General features: G+C 37.7%; 1 protein-coding gene across 5 annotated transcripts in view; it reads right to left on the bottom strand.

Annotated features, from left to right (window-relative positions):
* Nucleotides 1–21,395, bottom strand: part of SLC4A7 (solute carrier family 4 member 7) — a 109,982-nt gene that overhangs the window by 59,841 nt on the left and 28,746 nt on the right. For 4 of the 5 annotated variants that reach the window (XM_030933071.1, XM_030933074.1, XM_010357330.2 and 1 more), the window contains exons 2-6: nt 19,390–19,471; nt 15,058–15,204; nt 4,461–4,599; nt 3,227–3,387; nt 726–914 (exon numbers count right to left, since the gene is read on the bottom strand). In XM_030933071.1, the coding sequence (XP_030788931.1) occupies nt 726–914; nt 3,227–3,387; nt 4,461–4,599; nt 15,058–15,204; nt 19,390–19,471 (718 nt within the window). The remainder of the gene's footprint in view (nt 1–725; nt 915–3,226; nt 3,388–4,460; nt 4,600–15,057; nt 15,205–19,389; nt 19,472–21,395) is intronic. The other variant, XM_030933072.1, reaches the window with a different exon arrangement.

The raw sequence follows: 21,395 nt of genomic DNA, 5'->3' as shown, positions 1-21,395 counted from the left end.
GGGTAATAGTAGCAGCTTACAGCAACCGCTGGAGGCTATAGTACTTCATAAGCCACTCCAATCCTTTGCACCCGGGTTTTCCAGACTCACTGTCATCAGAGTTCTCAACCCTACTGATGCATTCCTCTGCTTTACACAGAAGAAAATGAGGAAAGGCAAAACCTCCAAGTGTGCCAGTATTAGGACACTGACAGAGGTAAACAACCGTAGAAACACTGGCTTCCCCCATGCCACACAACCTGCCTGTAACCTAAGAATGAGAGCGGAAAGGCGGAATATGTAGACCTGGGTCTGAGCCATTCTCAACGGATTAGAAGACACCAACTAGGTCACCCGTAGTGTAAGACTGGAATAGTCATAAAAGCCTTTCACAAGTTGTACAAATAAAGAGCCGTGAAATCAGCAAACCAATCCAAAAACACTTGTTTATACCAGCAAACCAAGTATATTCAGGAGGAAAAAAAAAGTAGGAAAAATCTAAAATAAAGGTTCAAACCCAAGATTTAGAATTTCAAAAATGTAAAATTAAAAATTATAGGTCATAATTTATGCCTCTTTAATTAATTATATGAGAGGCCTTGAAAAGAAACAAAGCAGGAAGAAGAAATAATTCAGAGGTAGGTATAGTGAGTGTTTAAAGATCCCCAAATGTTAATCGTAATGTTCTGGAAAGCTGTTACAGTAGAAATGTTAGCAAAAAAATTGGATGCCACAACTTATCTCACCATTCCTTTCAAGCAAGTGAGGGTCAGAATGTTTCTTGCCTATATCTGCAAAAGATCGAACAAGGGGAATCCGACTGGTGAATCTTTTCTCATTCTGATGATGATGTCTCTTCAGAAGAGCTTCTCTGACATTCTCTCGTATAGACTCGTCTAACTGGCCAGAAGCTATCATGTTGTCTAATACCATATCTATTCAATGAAAAAAAATAAATTACTTAACACTCAGATGACCATAATATAAAGGAATAAATAAACTGTGAGTGAAATCTTATGACAAAAATTAGAATCTTAAGTAACTCTAGAAAGTTTTATTGTCACTATTAAATAATCAATGCATAAATGAATATTATCCATCCAATAAAAAGGAATTACAAAGACTCCCTTATTTTAATAAATACTATTAATTATAAAGAGGCTAGTATTATATACTAATAGCCTTCCTATAGCTGAAAGTGCTTTCCTGTTTGAATACAATAAATTCTATTAAGCTGAATATTCAATAATACTGCCTTCCTAAGATGTAAAGGTATTTTATTGCCAAACCACGTATTCTCTCCCAAAACTGTTCCAGCAGATGAATATCACGACCCACTCAGTCATTAACTGTTCACTGAGTGTCCGCTATGTGTTAGGAATACAGCAGTTTAACAATATCAAAACAGAGCCAAGTTTCTGCTCTCTTCGAGAGGTAGAGAAACCAACATACAAATAGATAAAACGTCATGAGGTCGTAAGTTCTAGGAAGAGGAGTAAAATCAGGTTGTGAAGGGGATGTGGGGAATGGGGAAACTGATGGCAATGCCATTTTATACATTACTGAAGTGATTAAACTTTTTAATTTATAAAATATATATTAATATTTTTAAACAGTGGCACTAACTTGGAAGAAGAGGGTCAAATTTTCAAAACTATATGGTAACTAAAAAAAACCCTGAAAGGACCAGCATAATAGGTAAACTGTTAACATTAACACAACAACTACAGTTTACCACATAAATGAACACTAGATTATACAACATATACTAAAAGTACTACATGGTATTATGTGATAATTGCAAACCAAAGTCTGAAACCCATATGTATTATACAAATTCAATATTCCCAACCTTAACTTAATTTTTCAGTTATTCATGTAAGACAAGAAAGTAAGGACTGACAATTTAAATATTTGCAGCACACAGTCAAACCTAACAGTTGGCTAAAACTGAAGTATTTCTAGCCTGAGAAATTGTATTAAGCTCATGGTTCTCTTGAAGACTAAATACCACAGATTTTTGTTTTTCCATGGCAGCAATCTACAATGGTAGTCACACCATCAAATTCATTACCACTGAACTTAATTTGGGTTTTCATTAATTTTAGTTAGTGGACAAAATGCTGTATTATAGCTGCCTTTTTCTACTTTCTACCTCCACATTATCCTTCAAATCTCCCCCTTTGATTTTCATTGCTCAACCTACCAGAGCTCTTTCCTTGCTTAGACTGTTCCTGGAGAATAACTGGCCTACTTGCTTCTAAACTCTTCCTAATCCAAAGCCACCCCACATTCTGTTGCCAGAATGATCTTCCTAAATCTATCTCAAATCTCACTGTTCCTCAACTTAAAAACCATCAAGACCACCAAAATGCCTACCAAATAAAATCCTATTTCTTGGCTAGGCACCGTGGCTCACACCTGTAAACCCAAAATTCTGGCAAGCCAAAGTGGGCAGGTCATTTCAGTTCAGGAGTTCAAGACAAGCCTGGGCTACATGGCGAAAACCCATCTCTACAAAAAATACAAAAATTAGCCAGGCGTGGTGGTATACACCTGTGATCCCAGCTACTCAGTAGGCTGAGGTGGGAGGATCACTTCAGCCCAGGAGACGGAGGCTGCAGCAAGCCGAGATCGTGCCACTGAACTCCAGCCTGGATGACAGTGAGAGACCCTCTGATCCCCCTTCCCCCAAAACAAATAAACAACAACAAAAAAAAATTCCAATAATTCAAGGCTAGTCACAATCCAATCTCTAACTGGGTTTCCCAACATACCCTCCTACCACTACTGAAGAAATCTGTATATTCACACAGAACTGACTTTCCTGAGATTCCTGTCTATACTACTCTAGACTTTTCTTTACTCTTCCTTAAAATACTTTTTCTCTCGTATCACCTACTCCTTGTTCCCATGTGTTCACATTTTATGAGTAACTTGTACAGTTAATGTTCTCTGTGGCTATTCCCCACATCCCCATTCCAAAAAAACAAGGAAACAAAAAACTCTTTTCTGAATTTCCAGAGAACAGACTCGGTATCTGCTTGTGCCACTATTCACTCTCTTACTGAGATACTACACTTATGTCTGTTTTATTTAATCTCATCTGCAAATTTATCAGACAAAAAATCTATCTTATTTCCTTATACTGCACTCCACAGAATAGAAACTCAGCATATAGTTACTAAATGAATGTCTAAAATTCCACTACATCTTACATATTTTTTAAAAGTCAGTTTACTATAACCTGCTATTTCATCTAGAGTGCTTGCTCTCATATCCAGCATGACTGTTCCATTGAGGATGCAACTCCTTAGTTCAAAAAGACTGTGCAAAGAGAGAGTTGCCACATAAGGTTTACTCCACCGGTCACCGCCATCTTCAACATCCTCTTCAAATTTCAGCCATCTGAATGCATAATATACAAAAATATTTTATAAGTAATGAAGATTCCATTTATCTTAATGTGATAAAGAAAAATTTGTTCTTAAAAAAAAAAACAAAGAAAACGACAAACAAACTATGGTTACAAACACATTTTCACAAATTATGCTAATGGTCTACAATATTTATAGTCACAAACCTCCTTTGTAGTTCCTCTTTCTATTCTAGCTATCATAATACTAAGTCTACAAAAACAAACTATGGAATTTCATATAGTTTCTACTTCTATTCCTCATCTAAACTTGCAATACACAAAATTGTAGACATTAAAATCTACAATGACATAATTTCTTTATTAAAGTATAAAGGATTATTTAAGTAAACAAATTTGAGAATAAAGGGAAAAATTAAAGATAGAATTTCTACCAATTAATAAGGAAATTCTCTGCTCACTGGTTTAAAGCACCAGATATCTCATACTTTCAACTTAATATTCCCATTACAAAAAGAAATCAAGGAAAGCCAATTGAAAAATGAGATTTACCATCCTGGCTAACACGGTGAAACCCCGTATCTACTAAAAAATACAAAAAACTAGCCGGGCGAGGTGGCGGGCGCCTGTAGTCCCAGCTACTCGGAGGCTGAGGCAGGAGAATGGCATAAACCCGGGAGGTGGAGCTTGCAGTGAGCTGAGAACCAGCCACTGCACTCCAGCCCGGGCGACAGAGCGAGACTCCGTCTCAAAAAAAAAAAGAAAAATGAGATTTAGGCCGGGAACGGTGGCTAACGCCTGTAATCCTAGCACTATGGGAGACCTAGACGGGAGGATAACCTGAGGTCAGGAGTTCGAGACCAGGCTCGTCAGCTTGGTGAAACCCCATCTCTACTAAAAATATAAAAATTAGCCAGGCGTGGTGGCAGGCTCCTGCAATCTCAGATACTTGGGAGGGAGGCTGAGGCAGGAAAATCACTTGAACCTGAGAGGCGGAAGTTGCAGTGAGCCGAGATCGTGCCATTGCACTCCAGTCTGGGCAACAAGAGCAAAACTCCATCTCAAAAAAAAAAAAAAGAGAGAGAGAGAGACTTAGCAGTATTACCTAGCAGTTTCTTTCCATTCATATTCTTCTCCATCTCTGTAACACAGTTCATCCATTTCCGTGAAGAGATCATGGGGAATATGTTCTTCATCATCATCTTCAGTACCAAGGATAAACTGAACTCTCTGGGATGGTGTATCTTTACAAAATAAGAATTCACATATACTCAAATTTTTCCTCAAGTCATTCAAAGATAAATTCAGTTTTGAAAATGAAACGCTTTTGTTACCTGTATAAACAAATATATTTCATCAAAACTCTCTTAATTATTGAACTATCACAATTCTGAAAGGAAACAAGAACCAACAATCCAGGAAAAAAAAAAAAATCACAGAAAGATAACCTCCATAGAAAAAAAAGAAAATTATGTTAAAAATAAACAAGTCAAACTAACTTTATAACTGATCTAAACAAACAAAAATAAAAGTAACATTCCAAAACATGAACATAATGTTCAAAGGCAGCCCTTTTTCCTCACCAAAACTACATGGAAAAGTTAGAACAGAATATTTAAAATACAAGCTAAGGCCAGGGACTGTGACTTATGCCTGTAATCCCAGCACTCTGAGAGGCAGAGGCAGGTGTATCATCTAAGGTCAGGAGCTCGAGACCAGCCTGGCCAACATGGTGAAACCCCGTCTCTACTAAAAATATAAAAATTAGTCAGGCATGGTGGTGGACACCTGTAATCCCAACTTCTCAGGAGGCTGAGGCAGGAGAATTGCTTGAACCTAGGAAGTGGAGATTGCAGTGAGCTGAGATCGTGCCACTGCACTCCAGCCTAGGCGACAGAGACTCTGTCTCAATAAAATAAAATTAAATTAAATTAAAATAAATAAAATAAAATAATAAAATAAAATAAAATAAAATGCAAGCTATGTTAAAGAGTAAAAAATAGAAAATCTCCAAGTTCTGAAAAATGATGAGAAAACTCAAAACTTCAAGTATACAGAAACTATATTTTCCTACTATCACGGAGAAACAAAACTGTAAGCTTGGGGTTTGGGGGTTAGAACAAGTCACTACAAGGAACAGAAAACCCACTCATGGCATCTGATATTAAACTACTCATGTAGTATAAGAGCCCAAAATAGAGGAATTAGCATAAATACTAGTCCGGGACAGTTGAAAGCCCTAGGGCCCCATATAAACAAATAAACCACCACAAATAGTTACCCTGAATATGAGAAATGAGTTCTCACTCAAAATTTACACCTAAGTGAACAATCCTCCAAGTACTTGTGGATGTAACAAGGATATTTGAACAGGATAAAGAGTAGATTCGATGGAATTGTCTTTGTAAAAGTCAGATCTGAGAAAATTTCAGAGAATGCAGAAACAACAGAAAAGAAGGAAGAAAATATAAAAGATTAAGAGGGATGCAGAAAGTCAAGAACTCCAGGACAAGAAAAATATGAAGAATAGGAAGAGAAGCATACAAAAAACATCTAAAATTTTTCCAGTATGTTTATGTCATGAGCCTTCATATTGAAGAAATAACCTAAGACCTATACAGGATTAAAGAAACATATTGTGATTGAACTTCCTACTGTATTAAACTTTCCAGCATTTAGGTCTTGCACAAATCTTTGTCAGAATGACCCCTAAATGAAATCTCATTATTCACTGCAACTATATAGAAATATAATTGATTTTATGTCCTGTGACCTGCTAAACTCACTTAGTTCTCTTAAGTATTGTAGATTGCTTAGGATTTGCTACCTACATGATTCTGTATCTGCGAATAAAGACCATTTTACTTTTTCATTCCAATCTGTATGCCCTGTATTCTTTCTTGTCTTCTTACACTGGCTAGGTCCTCTAGTATAGTGTTGTATAAAAGTCAGCAGAGAGGACATCCTTTCCTTTTCCCAAATCACAGAAAATATTCAGTCTTTCATTGTGAAATGTGATATTGACTACATTGTTGCTTTCTTGGTTTTTGGTTTTTGTAGATGCCCTTTATCAGGTTAAGGAAGTTTCCTGCTATTCTTGGTTTGCAGAGAGTTTTATCACGGATAGGTATTGAATTTTGTTAAAGGCTTACTTTGAACCTATTTAGATGGTTGTATTGCTTTTCAAGAAATGTTGTATTGTTAATGAGATTACTTAGTTACATTGACAGATGTTTAAGTTTTAAACCAACCTTACGTTTCCAGCTTGGCCATCATGCTAGTAACAAATTCAATCCACAAACCTGGTGGATTAAATAATACAAATTTATTCTCTTACAGTTCTGGATACCAGAAGTCCAAAATGAGGGCTAAAATCACGGTGTTGGCAGGGCTGGTTCCTTCTGGAGGCTCTAGGAAAATCAAATTCCCTTACCTTTTCTAGCTTCTGAAGGCAGCTTACATTCCTGGGGTCAGGATCCTTTCCTGACATCACTGTAGCCACTTGCTTCTTTCTGTCACATCTATATCCAGTCTGATCTTCTGACTCCACTTACTAAGGATCCCTGTGACTGTATCAGGCCAACCTGCATAATCCAGGATAATATTCCCACTCCAAAATTCTTAACCTGGCCAGGCATGGTGACTCATAGTTGTAATCCCAGCACTTTGGGAGGCCGAGGCAGGTGGATCACCTCAGGTCAGGAGTTCCAGACCAGCCTAGCCAACATGGTGAAAACCCATCTCTACGAAAAATACAAAAATTAGCCGGGCATGGTGATACGCACCTGTAATCCCAGCTACTCAGGAGGCTGAGGCAGAAGTATCACTTGAACCCAGGAGGCAGAGGCTGCAATGAGCCATGATCATGCCACTGTACTCCAGCCTAGGTGATACAGCAAGACTCCATCTCAAAAATAAAAACAAAAACAAATAAAAAAAAAATTAGGCCAGATACAGTGGCTCACACCTGTAATCCCAGCCACTCTGGGAGGCCAAGGTGGGTGAACCACCTGAGATCGGGAATTTGAGATCAGCCTGGCCAACATGGTGAAACCCTGTCTCTACTAAAAATACAAAAATTAGCCAGCCATAATGGCGCAGGCCTGTAATCCTAGCTACTTGGGAGGCTGAGGCAGGAGAATCGATTGAACCCGAGAGGCAGAGGTTGCAGTGAGCCAAGATCACATCATCGCACTCCAGCCTGGGCAATAAGAGCGAGACTCCGTCTCAAAAAAATTTGTAACAAAAAAAATTAACCTAATCACATCTGCAAAGTCCTCTTTGCCATATAAGGTAACATTCACAGGTTCAAGAGTTTAGGAGATGAATATCTTGCAGTCCATTACTCAGCCTACCACTCCCATGATGTATTATCCTTTTTAAACATTGCTGGATGCAAATGTTGTAATTTTGTTAGGGATTTTCTAATCCATATGCACAAAAATATTTTGTCCATAGCTGTATTTTTCCTGTAATATCCCTGATTAGTTTTGCTATCAGGGTAATGCTGGATTCATTAACAAAATTGAGAAGTGTTCCCTCCTCTTACATTTTCCAGCAAAGTCTCTATTATTTCTTTCTTAAGTTTGTTTTATTTCATCCTTGATGCCATCTGAGAGTAAATTTTCATTGTCAGAAAGTTTTAGACCACAAATTTAATGTCTTCAATCCATTTCTTCCTTTTTTTATTTGCTTATTTTTTTTAAGAGATGGTATCTGTTGCCCAGGCTGGAGTGCAGTCACACAAGCATAGCTCACTGTGGCCTCAAAACTCCTGGGCTAAAGGGATCAATCCACCTCAGCCTCCCCAGCAGCTGGGGAGATGCACATCACCACACTCGGGTAATTTTTTATTTTTTGTTGTGACAGGGTTTTGCTTTGCTGCCTAGGCTGGTCTTGAACTCCTGGCTTCAAGCAATCCTCCTGCCTCAGTCTCCCAGTGTTGAAATTACAGGCATGCGTCAACATGTCTGGGCTTCTTTAATGCATTTCTGCTTGGCAGTTTATATTCTTAGAGGAACTTGCCCATTTCATCTAAATTATCAATTTAGTTGCCACAAAGCCATCCATAACATTTCTTATTAGTTTGCTTTTTTTTTTTTTTTTTTTTGAGAAGGAATCTCACTCTGTCACCCAGGCTGGAGTGCAATGACACGATCTCGGCTTACTGCAATCTCCGCCTCTCAGGTTCAAGCGATTCTCCTGCCTCAGCCTCCCGAGTAGCGGGGATTACAGGCATGTGCCATCATACTTGGCTAGTTATTTTTAGTAGAGACAGGGTTTCACCACATTGGCCAGGCTGTTCTTGAACTCCTGATCTCAGGTGATCCACCTGCCTCGGCCTCCCAAAGTTCTGGGATTACAAGCGTGAGCCACCACTCCCAGCACTGACTGTAGTTTTGAAGAATGGACTAAAATGTCCCTAATATTTCACCCTTAATGAATTATATCAGTTATCTTTTATATTAAATATTATATTGAATAGACCTTGTATATCTTTAGAGAAACATGATCTTTGTTGAAACACAGACTAACCTATGTATCCCTCTATACTTTATATTCATATAAACAACTCCCAAATGGGTTTTATCCTTCTGAAAACATAAAAACGTGACGTCAAAAACTACAGCTCACTTTTTTTCTTTTTTTTTTTTCTTTTTTTTAGACTGCGTCTCACTCCCAGGATGGAGTGCAGAGGCGCAAGTTCAGCTTACTAGCTCCTGCCTCTTGGGTTCAAGCGATTCTCGTGCCTCAGCTGGGATAACAGGCACGCCTGGCTAATTTTCGTGTTTTTGGTAGACACCAGGGTTTCACTGTGTTGCCCAGGCTGGTCTCAAACCCCTGAGCTCAAGCAATCCGCCTGCCCTGGCCTCCCGAAGTGCTGGTGTTGTAGACAAAACCGGGTTCTTGTCATATGGCAGGGAAAGATCAGGCATGCAGACACTTTGAAAGGAGTCCTGCTAACAGGCTGTCCTCCTCACCAACTGAATTCCTGATTACTATCCAGGAACAGGAGGGGCCAGGCTGTTTCCCTCTGCAAATGGGCAAACTTTTCACTGCTGCACCCCATCTTTCCAGTGCTCGCAGATTGTCTTGGGAGCCGTTTTTACTTGGCTGTCTCACTATGATTACAGGCATTAGCCACCGCTCTGGACATTTTTTCTTTCTTTCTTTCTTTTTGTGAGGTGGAGTTTCCCTCTGTCACCCAGGCTGGAGTGCAGTGGTAAGATCTCAGGTCACTGCAACCTGCGCCTCCCAGGTTCAAGCGATTCTCCTGTCTCAGCCTTCCAGTAGCTGGGACTACAGGTGCGCACCAACACTCCCGGCTGATTTTTTATTTTTAGTAGAGACGTGGTCACCATGTTGGCCAGGCTGGTCTCAAACTCCTAACCTCAAGTGATCGTCCGCTTCGGCCTCTCAAAGTGGTGGAATTACAGGTGTGAGCCACCCTGACCAGCCCTCTTATTAGTTTTCTAATTTCTGCGGGATGTATACTGAAATTTTCTAATACTGGTCATTTGTGGGGGCTTTTTGTCCTCTGATCAATCTAGCTTTAGAGTTATCAATTTTAATAATCTTTTTTCAACATACCAGATTTAGCTCTGATTGAGGTCTGCTATTGTTTTTTTCTGATTTTTACTTTATTCATTCTCCTTCAATTTTGTTTCCCATCTTCTCCTTACAATTTGCCCTATTTTTTTTTCCCTTAGTTTCTTAGGCTAGAAGTTTAAGTCACTGATTTCAACTTTTCCTCTGTACTAATCTGAGGACGAAATGCTACAAATTTTTCTCTAAAGTACTGCTTTAGTTACATCTAACAAATTTGAATGTTAGACAGTCCTCACTGTGCACAGTACCATGTATAAATCGTGTACATATCAGAACTGTCCTTACTTGGCAAAAATCTATTTCAGTTACCTGCCTATACTATTTTCATTTTCAATGAGTTCAAAATATTTTCTAATTTCTGTTGTGATTATTTCTTTAACTCATGATTATTGAGAAGTATTTTCTTCAATTTCCAAATACCTAGGAATTCTTCTTGATGACATTTCTAATTTAATTCTATTGTAATCAGAGAACATACTTTCACTTCTTTTAAATTATACTGAGACTTTTTTTATGGACTAGAATATGATCTTGGTAAATATTCCATTTGCACTTGTAGAGGATGTATTCTGCTGTCCTTGGGTGAAGTGTTTTATAAATGTCAGTATCAATCTGGTTGGGCAGTGTTATTCAGGTCTTCCATATCCTTATTAATATTCTGTTTGTTTGTTCTGTTAGAGAGGAGAGCTAAAATCTCCAACTCTAATTGTGGATTGATCTATTTCCAATTTTATCATGTATTCTGCACCTGTTGTTATATGCATACACATTCAGGCTTATTACATTCTGATTCTGGCTATCTAATTCTTATGAGCCATTATATGTTTTCTTTATGTTTCTTCTTGGATTTTGTTCAGCTCCTTGGATCTATGAGTTCAATGTTTTCATTAAGTTTGCAAATTCTTCAACTATAATTTTTTCAAGTATCTTTTCTGATACCTTCCTTTCTGGGATTCCAGTCATACATGTTAGACTACATGATATTGTCCCACACGTTACTGATGCTCCTTTCCTTCTTTTTCAGTCAGTTCATTCTCTGTGTTTCATTTTGGATAGTTGCCATCACTGTCTTCAAAACCACTGATTACTTTTTTTTCCTGCTGTAGCAAATCTTCAGTTAATCCTATCCAGTGTGTTTTCCATTTCAGATATTGTATTTTTTCCTCTCTAGAATTTCCATTTGAGGCTTCCTCCGATTTTCAATAGCTCTCTTTAACACAATCATAGTCTTCTCTATCCTTTTGAGCATATTTATTCTAGTTGCTTTAACATTCTTATTTTCTAATTCAATCAACTCTGCCATTTCTGGATCTGTCTTATTAATTTATTTTTCTCCTGGTTTTGGCTCATACTTTCCTGCTTCTTTATATCCCTGATAATTTTTGGATTCCAGATATTGGGAATTTAACATGGTCAGGTGACAGATTTTATCTTCTTTCTTTTAGTAGTGTAATACTTTGCCTTGGCATACAGTTAAACTTAATTCTTTCAAGACCTGCCTTTAAGAATTTTTAAAGCAGATTCACTGCAGTCTTTAGTGTAAAACTAATCTAGACACTACTAAGGCCAGAGCCTCCTGAGAACTCTATCCAATACCCTGTATATGTCAAAGTCTTTCCACTGTGGCTGAAAGGAACACAAACTATTCACAGTCTTGTGTGAAAGTACAGAAACTGCTTAGCCTACTACTATTTTCTGGTAGGTTTTTCCCAGGCCACAGGTAAGTTTCCTCTCACACATGGCTAGACCAGTGATCAGCCAAACACTCAAAAGGATCCTTCTTCAGCTCTTTGGAACTCTTGAGTATTCTCTGCTCTCTTGAACTGTACACCTCAAATTCTAGCCTCTTTGACCTCCCCAAATTCCAATCTATGCTCCTCAACTCTAGGCTCTGTTTGGGTTCCCCTCCCTGTGCTGTGGCCTGGAAACTGTCTCTGGGCGATAAGCTCAGGTCATCATAGGTATTCTCTCACTTGCTTCTCCCTTCTCAGAAATCAAAGTCCTGTGCTGCTTTTTGTACAATGTCTTAAAACTACTGTTTCATACATTTTATCTGGTTTTCCAACTACTTTAAATGGCATGGCAGTTACAAACTTTCAGTTACTAGAAAAATGAATTCTGGGGATCTAATAATGTACAACATGATGACTATAGTTAATAATATTGTAATGGCGGAGCACAGTGGCTCACGCCTGTAATCCCAGCACTTTGGGAGGCTGAGGCAGGCGGATCACTTGAGGTCAGCCTGACCAACATGATGAAATCCTGTCTCTACTAAAATTACAAAAGAGAACAAAAAAATTAGCCATGCGTGGTGGATGGCACCTGTAATCCCAGCTACTTGGGAGGCTGAGGCAGGAGAATCGCCTGAACCTGGGAGGCGGAGGTTGCAGTGAGCTAAGATCGCACCACCGCACTCCAGCCTGGGCGAAAGAGAAAGGCTCAGTCTCAAAATAAAAAGAAAAGAAAAAAATGTATTGTACCCTTGAAATGTGCTAAGAGAGTAGACTTTAGTTGTGTGTGTTCTCACTATACACAGTAAAAGGCAACTATATGAGGTTAAGGATGTGTTAATTAACTTGATTGTGATAATCATTTAACAACGTATATGTGTGCATATATATATAAATAATGCTGTACACCTTAAATGTATACAAATTTTATTTGTTAATTATATCTCAATAAAGCTAAAGGAAAATGCAATGGAAAACAGCCCCCAAATAGGAATAATTATTAAAATAAAATGGGGAGAAAATTTAATCCCTGTTATTCCATCCTGTTTAGAAGCAAAGTCCTGTGTAATCCCTTTAGAGAGCCGAAACGAAAATACTTCATTTTTAGCACTTTCTCGGATACAAATTGGTAGTTAAAAACTTCAGGGACATAAATCTTTTCTAGGAATAGTTATTCCTTTGAAAAGTCAAATATTTTATTCATTATAATCTATTTTTGAAGCCCCTATACTTACACTTTTAATCCCATATCCTAGTTTAAAACATCAAACCACATACTTAGGTGAACATATCTAAGAGTTAAGTAACAACATTTCTGTCCATAAAAATACTGTGTGCCTTTTTAACTCAGTATGAATAAGAGAAGCATACTGATCCATTCACTCACAGAAGAACCCAGGATATCCTAAACTTAATGGCTGCAATGTATAGCACAGTTTTTTACTGTTTAAGTATTTTTTACCTCTAAATTACTTAGTATCACTAAAAAAGGTTCACTAGTGACCCTTTCTAAATTCAGTGTTTGTTTTTCCTTTGCTAGCTACATGACCACTTAGTATTATATTTACTAGATTTACTAGGTCATCAGTATCTCTTAGTAGAGTTTCTTGGTTTTTTTTTGAAACGGAGTCTCACTCTGTCACCCAGGCTAGAGTGCAGTGGCACGATCTCTGCTCACTACAACCTCTGCCTCCCAGGTTCAAGCAATTCTCTGCCTCAGCCTCCCGAATATCTGGGATTACAGGTGCCCACCACCATGCCCAGCTAACTTTTTCTTTTTTGTATTTTTAGTAGAGACGAGGTTTCACCATGTTGGCCAGGCAGGTCTTGAACTCCTGACCTCGTGATCCACCCGCCTCAGCCTCCCAAAGTACTGGGATTACAAGCGTGAGCCACTGAGCACGGCCTAGTAGAGTTTAATAGATTCCTGTCAGTCTTGCTGGGCTGAAGTTTCCTGATCTATAAAATGAATTTAACATCTGTATTTTTAAAATGCTAAGATGGTTATATATTAAAAATACTAAGATGGTTAAATATAAGACCATTTGTCTAGGGCTTAATAGAATGTTTAGACACATAATTTGCACTTCAGATTTTACTATGCCATCAGCATTTTCTTTCCTATGTTCATGCAGTAACTATATTATACATAGTAATTTTTTTCTTTGCCTTTTCACAAAAACTTTCTTATAGCGTAGCATGTGAGTGCCTATAGGATGTCGTAGCACGCGAGTGCCTATAGGATGTGGCTCACATAGCTTTCTTTGCTAGAAAGCACACACTAGGACCCAGGATGTACAGATGGCCTTATACTAATAATGCCCTGTATGCCAACTGATTATAATGTCTAAGAATCCTCCTCAGGTTTTACAGCCTTTTTTTTTTTTTTTGGCTCTGTCCTTTCCCACTCTCAGGGCCACTTAAAACATGGCTATCTATGCTTATCATCAGATAACAGTCTTGTCCCTGTTTTTCTTTCTGATTTCTATTGGTACCACTAATTTCTCTGCTTTCAAGTAACAAACAAAAAAACCCTGTCCTTTTATATAACTAATATTATCCAATAAGAGTACTCTTTTTTGCACAGAAAACCAAGTAATCCAGCCTAGTGAATAAAATCTTCTGGCCAAAACTGTGGTGTAAGAAGGAACAAAACAGCCAGACATGGTGGCTCACACCTGTAATCCCAGCACTTTGGGAAGCTGAGGCAAGTGGATCACTTGAGGTCAGGAGTTCAAGACCAGTCTGGCCAACATGGTGAAACCCCATCTCTACTAAAAATATAAAAATTAGCCAGGCATGGTGGTGTGTGCCTGTAATCCCAGCTACTTGGAAGGCTGAGGCACAAGAATCGCTTAAACCCTGGAGGTAGACGTTGCAGTGAGCCGAGATCGTTACCACTGCACTCCCGCCTAGCCTGGGTGACAGAGCAAGACTCCATCTCAAAAAAAAAAAAGAAAAAGGAAAAAAACTTTAATCGCTTCCATGACAGCCTCAGCATTCCCAATGTCTATCCATTGCATATGTAAGTAATTAAATATACAGTAGAGGAAAGAAAATGAAACACTACTAAATTTGAGCCTAAGTGACTAGGCATAACTTTTACAATTCCAAGGATGGGATACAATGAAGAAAACAAAGTCCTTTATTTTTTTCATTTATACCAAAGAGATCTTGACCTATAAAGATGTTTCTTATATAAAAAAAAAAAATTCTTACTTCAATTGGTATTCCCCAATGTATACAATGTGACTACATTACTGCACACACAATTTTTAAAAGAAAATATTCAATTAAAAGAAAATACTTTCCAGGAAAATAGGAACTTTAAACTGTTAAAGAAGAACTGTTTTCTCTTACCGTAAGAAGGAGATTCCCGTCCATCTTCTTTATCTGATTCTTTATCTTTTCTTCTCCGGTGGTGATGTTTGTGTCCGCGATGCCTATGACGCCGACGACTCTCTTTACTAAATGGGACGTGAACACCAATATATACAGCTCTATGACCTATTAAAAGGTTCAGAAACATATTACTAGCTTTCCAAAAGAGAAAAAAGTGATATATACAGAAGTACTCCAAAATCTACTCTGATAAAGAATATAAGTTCACGTAATTAACAATGGTGGTCTCCAGTTATTTCTCTAATTTTACAAAGCACTACACAGAATATTATGCCCAGGGCTAATATCACTAACAGATGATTACACTAAATCTACAAATCACTTATGTAAGTATTTGCACATCTAAAAAGACATCTTTTGTTTGTTTGTTTTTGTATTTTTAGTAGAGACAGGGTTTCACCATGTTGGTCAGGCTGGTCTTGAACTCCTGATCTCATGATCCGCCCACCTAAGCCTCCCAAAGTGCTGGGATTACAGGCGTGAGCCACCGCGCCCGGCTTAAAAAGGTATCTTAAGAAGGAAGAGCTTAGCCCACCTGAAATCATACTATGTAGACATATATTTATTCCATCTACATTTATGGCCAACCATACTTAGTAGAGGTCCTTAACAGATACATTTTAATAACAATTAAATATTTTATAATAAATATAACATATAAATATTTACAAATATTTATTTACTTTTTAGTTTTAAAAAAATCAATAAAGACCAAAATAAAAATAAAGTCCAAATTACTGAGAGCCACATTAAACGTAAATAATCCAAATAAAGGGTAGAAACTGTCAATTTAGATAAAAAAGCAGTAAGTAAAGTTATTGTACGCTTTTAAACTAGAAAAAGCTACCACTGATATTGCATTATCCTAACTTTGCAGTATAACAGCAAAATAGTTATAAAAGGCAGTCTCTGCTTTTGCCCACTAGATGAAACTGAATCAGGAAAACCACAGAGCTAGGAGCACTATGTCAAATACCAAATGAGTGTTCAGTGAAGAGGGATGTGAAATATAAGGTCAACTAATCTGCAACTATGTACACAATTGAAAAGGTTAATAGGCTGAAATACAAATGATTAATGACATTCTTTTCCTAAAAAATTCCGTAAGATGGTCAGAAAATAAGTACTTCAAGAAACTTAGGACTGCCATCTTTATATGTGATTTGAAAGTACAGTTGATCCTCCTTATTCATGGCATTCTATATTTGCAAAGTTGCTGACTCACTAACATTTACTTGTAACCACAAAATCAATACTTATCGAGATTTCATGCCACTTTTCAGACAGGCACAGAGCAGTATAAAATTTGAGTCGCCCGACACTCATGTCCCCAGGTAAGGCTGAAAAATGTGATACTCTGACATCTTATTTCAGCTGCCAATATATTAATCTCATAAATAATCACCTTTTAAATTAAAAGAGGGACAACGTAACAAAACATATTTAACTAAAATGATTTGTTTAAACATCTCCAGTACTCAGCCTAGCACATGGTAAGTACTCGATAAATGTCTATGGAATTAAATCTCAACTACCATAAAACAAAAATTCCAAATGTAAAAGCTAATTTATACAGGGTTTCTTTTTGGAATTATAGATATGTTTTGAGAATTAGACAGTGGTACTGGTTGCATAATATAGTGAACACATTTAAAAAATTGTATACTTTAAAATGGTCAATTTTGTATTATGTGAATCTCAATTAAAAAGTAATAAGAAATAAATATAACAAAACTCAATTTTATTTTAATGAAACTATTTCCTTCAGAACATAAAGAAAAGTGGAACTTAAAGAGTCAAATTCCCATCACTGCACTGGGAATTACAAAGTTGTTCTTCCAATTAGTACTAATGGGTCTTGGCACAGAAGCCCCAATGCACCAAGATAAAAATAAATGCTATGAGTGTGCAGTTTAGAAAGACTAGATAAAATAAATAAAAACACACTAGAATCCAAAGATTGGCAGATTAAGGTTTATTGTGCTTTCTTCTTTTACAATTGCCTCTAGTGTCCTGTTGTAATTTTTTCCTTTTTCTTTCCTTTTTCTTCTGCCCTTGCTTTATTCTATCAAGATTGTATTTACTCAAACTCTCTTAGATAAACTTAATCTATCCCTCAAACTTGATACCAAACTTATAGATGTGCACAAAGTATGCAGAGCTTAGTGCCTGCGATAACCAAAGGAAGCGAAGGAACATCCAGGTTATGTATAGGTGAGGGTTGACATTAAACATTAAATATATTACTGTACATTTGAATTAGTAAAATTACTGCTAAAAATTTTAACCTCCCTAGCTCCTATAATTCACAGGATCTAACAATAAGCTTCTAGATAACTGAGGTTCTTTTTGGAAACCCTAACAAGCCTAGACTCTTACAGCCAATTTTTAGAGTTAAAAAAAAAAAAAAAAAAAACTTTTAGAGTTAAAAAAAAAAAATCTTACAATATAAATGAAAACATTTACAACATAAATGAAACTTTCTCTTTTTTTAAATAAACAGTTAATAACTCAATATAGTACTAACTCTCACAAAAGAGTTTAACTTAAGGATATAGTTCCTAAAAACATCCCCCAAAAATGTCTATCAAAATATTTGCCAGGAACACCACCTCAACCATGTGTTCATGGTTAACATCATCAATAGTAAGTCATGTTGATATCACACACAGATATGGTGCACTGAAAAGGGAACGTTACTTCTGTAGTATGCTTCCCAAATATCCATAACCTCCACCTATTCATGCCATAACATCATACTAAACCCAAACTGAGAAACACTGTACAAAATATCTAACCACTACTCTTCAAAAGTGTCAAGGTCATGAAAAACAAAAAAAGAATGAGAAACTGGTATAGATTAGGAGACTGAGGAGACCTGTAACTAAATGTACTGTTACAGATCCTAAACTGGATCAATTGAATCCTAGAACAGAAAAAGGCCATTAGTGGAAAAACTAGTGAAGCCTAAATAAAATCTGTGGTTTAACAGTAACCTAGTAATTAGTCAGATTCTAATTAGTAATTAACCAATGCTAATTTCTTCATTTACACAAATGTATGATGGCTGCGCAAAATGTTAACATTAGTAGAAACTGGGTGAAGTGTACGGAGGAACTATGTGCTTTCTTTGCAGCTACTGTGTAAATCTAAAATTACTTTCAAAAGAAAAGAAACCATTTGCCAGGACTTCTTCCTGTCTAAGGAAGAAAGATGGGCAAGTAACTTAGTCGCTCTACAACTCTATGCAGAGGTTACTGCAACATTTTAAAAGGCTAATGTAACACCTATAAAATGAATGCTGAGATGACAACAAATGATAACTGTCGTTTATTAGTCTGACACTCTAGTGTACTCATAACACAAATTATTCAGCCTGCTAGAAATGAAAAAAATAAAAGAGTTAACTAATTTTGTGACTGTGTCCTTTCAGTTTTCCAAGTTAAGGTAATTAATGATAACCATCACTAAATTTTGAAAAGCATTCTGAACTCTATCTTTTGCCAATACTTTCAAGTGGCACTCTTCTAAATGTATGCTTTACCTTACAACAATAACAAAAAAACTCAACAAATAGTAGGTAAAACTTAAAAGAATACGGCCGGGCGCAGTGGCTCAAGCCTGTAATCCCAGCACTTTGGGAGGCCGAGACGGGTGGATCACAAGGTCAGGAGATCGAGACCATCCTGGCTAACACCGTGAAACCCCGTCTCTACTAAAAACTACAAAAAACTAGCCGGTCGAGGTGGCGGGCGCCTGTAGTCCCAGCTACTCAGGAGGCTGAGGCAGGAGAATGGCGTAAACCCGGGAGGCGGAGCTTGCAGTGAGCTGAGATCCGGCCACTGCACTCCAGCCTGGGCCATAGAGGGAGAGGGAGACTCCGTCTCAAAAAAAAAAAAAAAAAAAAAAAGGCCGGGCGCGGTGACTCAAGCCTGTAATCCCAGCACTTTGGGAGGCCGAGGCGGGCGGATCACGAGGTCAGGAGATCGAGACCATCCTGGCTAACACGGTGAAACCCCGTCTCTACTGAAAAATACAAAAAAAAAAAAAAAACTAGCCGGGCAAGGTGGCGGGCGCCTGTAGTCCCAGCTACTCGGGAGGCTGAGGCAGGAGAATGGCGTGAACCCGGAGGCGGAACTTGCAGTGAGCTGAGATCCGGCCACTGCACTCCAGTCTGGGAGACAGAGCAAGACTCCGTCTCAAAAAAAAAAAAAAAAAAAAAGGATACTTACAAACATTAATTAGTAATTTCTTCTGCTAAGCAAAGTAAGCTATTTTAAATCAACTTACTTTCTAGTTCTTCTTTTTCAAACTTGGTGTTCACAGTTGAGCTAGTTTTGCCAAGATCCACAACAGCTTCTTCATCAGGACCCTAAAAACAAATCATTCTCATTGACTCATGAGATAACAATCTATTGAGGACCTATTACATGCATCCTTTGAAATGGCAACAAAATATAAAACAGATTGCTTTCTCTCAAATAATTGAACTCATTACAGCTAACTGCATTCTTTTAAAATTATGTTTATAAGCTTTTTAAATCCACAGAAGACCATTCAAAAGTCCCATAGTAAGAAGTGAAATGGCAAAGATTTTTAAATGGTTTTCCATGCAAATACTAAATAACTGGTAATATATTCATTTCATCCTCAAAAGACAGACCTTCCAGGGTCAGAGATTAAAGAAAATGTGATGTGAGGGGAATCCTTAGATGTCAACATGGAATGCTTTCTTTCTTGATCTTTGCTCTTAAGTCTCCTAAATAACAGGAAACAGTTATACTGGATTGAATTATGGTCAAACATAAAATTGTCAAAAATGAGCAGACTCAACATGTAGTACCACTTTAACTGATTAATCAAGAGCTAACAAAAGTTAAAAGAACTTTTTCTTTTCCCCTAAAGTAAAATTCATGCCAAAATTTAACCTCTAGGGAAATTCTAGCTTCAGTTGTGGAAATCCCACCTTCATAATTTTGTTCTTTTCAGTTCAACAAAAAGACTAAACATATTTATTATAAAATGTTGTAGAGGCTATTTTTAAAAGGATAAAATTTTAGCTTTAACTTCCCTTCTTAACTTGCAATAACTTTCAAAAGGACATTCTAATCATCATTAACTACTTATTATTAACTTATTATGCACAAGACTCCATGCCACTGCTAGAGAGAGAATACCAAATACCCTTCCCTCAAAAAGTCTTTGAAGCCAGGCGAGGTTGCTCACACCTGTAACTGCATCACTTTGGGAGGCCAAGTTGGGCGGATCACCTGAGGTTGGAGTTGGAGGCCAGCCTGACCAACATGGAGAAACCCTGTCTCCACTAAAAATACAAAATTAGCTGGGTGTGGTGGTGCATGCCTGTAATCTCAGCTACTCAGGAGGCTGAGGCAGGAGAATCGCTTGAACCCAGGAGGCAGAGGTTTTGGTGATCCAAGATCGTGCCATTGCACTCCAGCCTGGGCAACAAGAGTGAAACTCTGCCTAAAAAGAAAAAAAAAAAGTTTTCGAAATCTAGTCCTGGTTTCTAGCCGGACCAGCTACAGCTTGCTCTGGACCCATGCTCAGCAAGGGGCTACTGGAGCTATGCAGGGAAACCCTTGCTGACCTCTACCAGAGCTGGCCAGGCACTTCCACACTTTTTCACAATGTATACAAAGTAAATTGAGATACAACTGTTGCTGCTATGGAAACCCTCAGTGTCCAAATTCTCAGTAAGTAAACTCAGGAACTGAACTATTTGATTAAATTTTTAAATAAATTCCTTGCTATCCAAACTACCACTACTTACTTACCCAAAACTCAGAACAGGGCACAGTATATTAAGAAAATGCAGATCTTTTGATATCCAAATTTACTTTCTAAAGGCTAGATATCCAAACTGTAAATCAAATACATTTGGATATCAGGAGATACATGTATACGACTCTGAATGATTCTTCAATTTAATATAGGTAACAGATATTAAATGACTTGCTATAGTTCCATATTTAAAGGAGTGGGAGCAGGCCATGTAGACCATGAGACAATTTCAAACAATGGACTAAGAAGATGGGCTGGGTGTGGTGGTTCACACCTGAAATCCCAATACTTTGGGAGGCTGAAGTAGGAGTATCACTTGAGTCCAGGAGTTTGAGATCAGCCTGGACAACATAGCAAGAACCCCATCTCCATTTATCTAATACAATTTTTTATTAAAAAGAAACCTAAGGCTAGGGGCGGTGGCTCACATCTGTAATCCCAATACTTTGGGAGGCCGAGGTTGGTGGATCACCTGAGGTCAGGAGTTCGACACC

This window comes from Rhinopithecus roxellana, chromosome 1, assembly GCF_007565055.1.
Source record: "Rhinopithecus roxellana isolate Shanxi Qingling chromosome 1, ASM756505v1, whole genome shotgun sequence".
Classification (NCBI taxonomy): domain Eukaryota; kingdom Metazoa; phylum Chordata; class Mammalia; order Primates; family Cercopithecidae; genus Rhinopithecus; species Rhinopithecus roxellana.
This window is presented reverse-complemented; position numbering and strand designations above follow the sequence as displayed.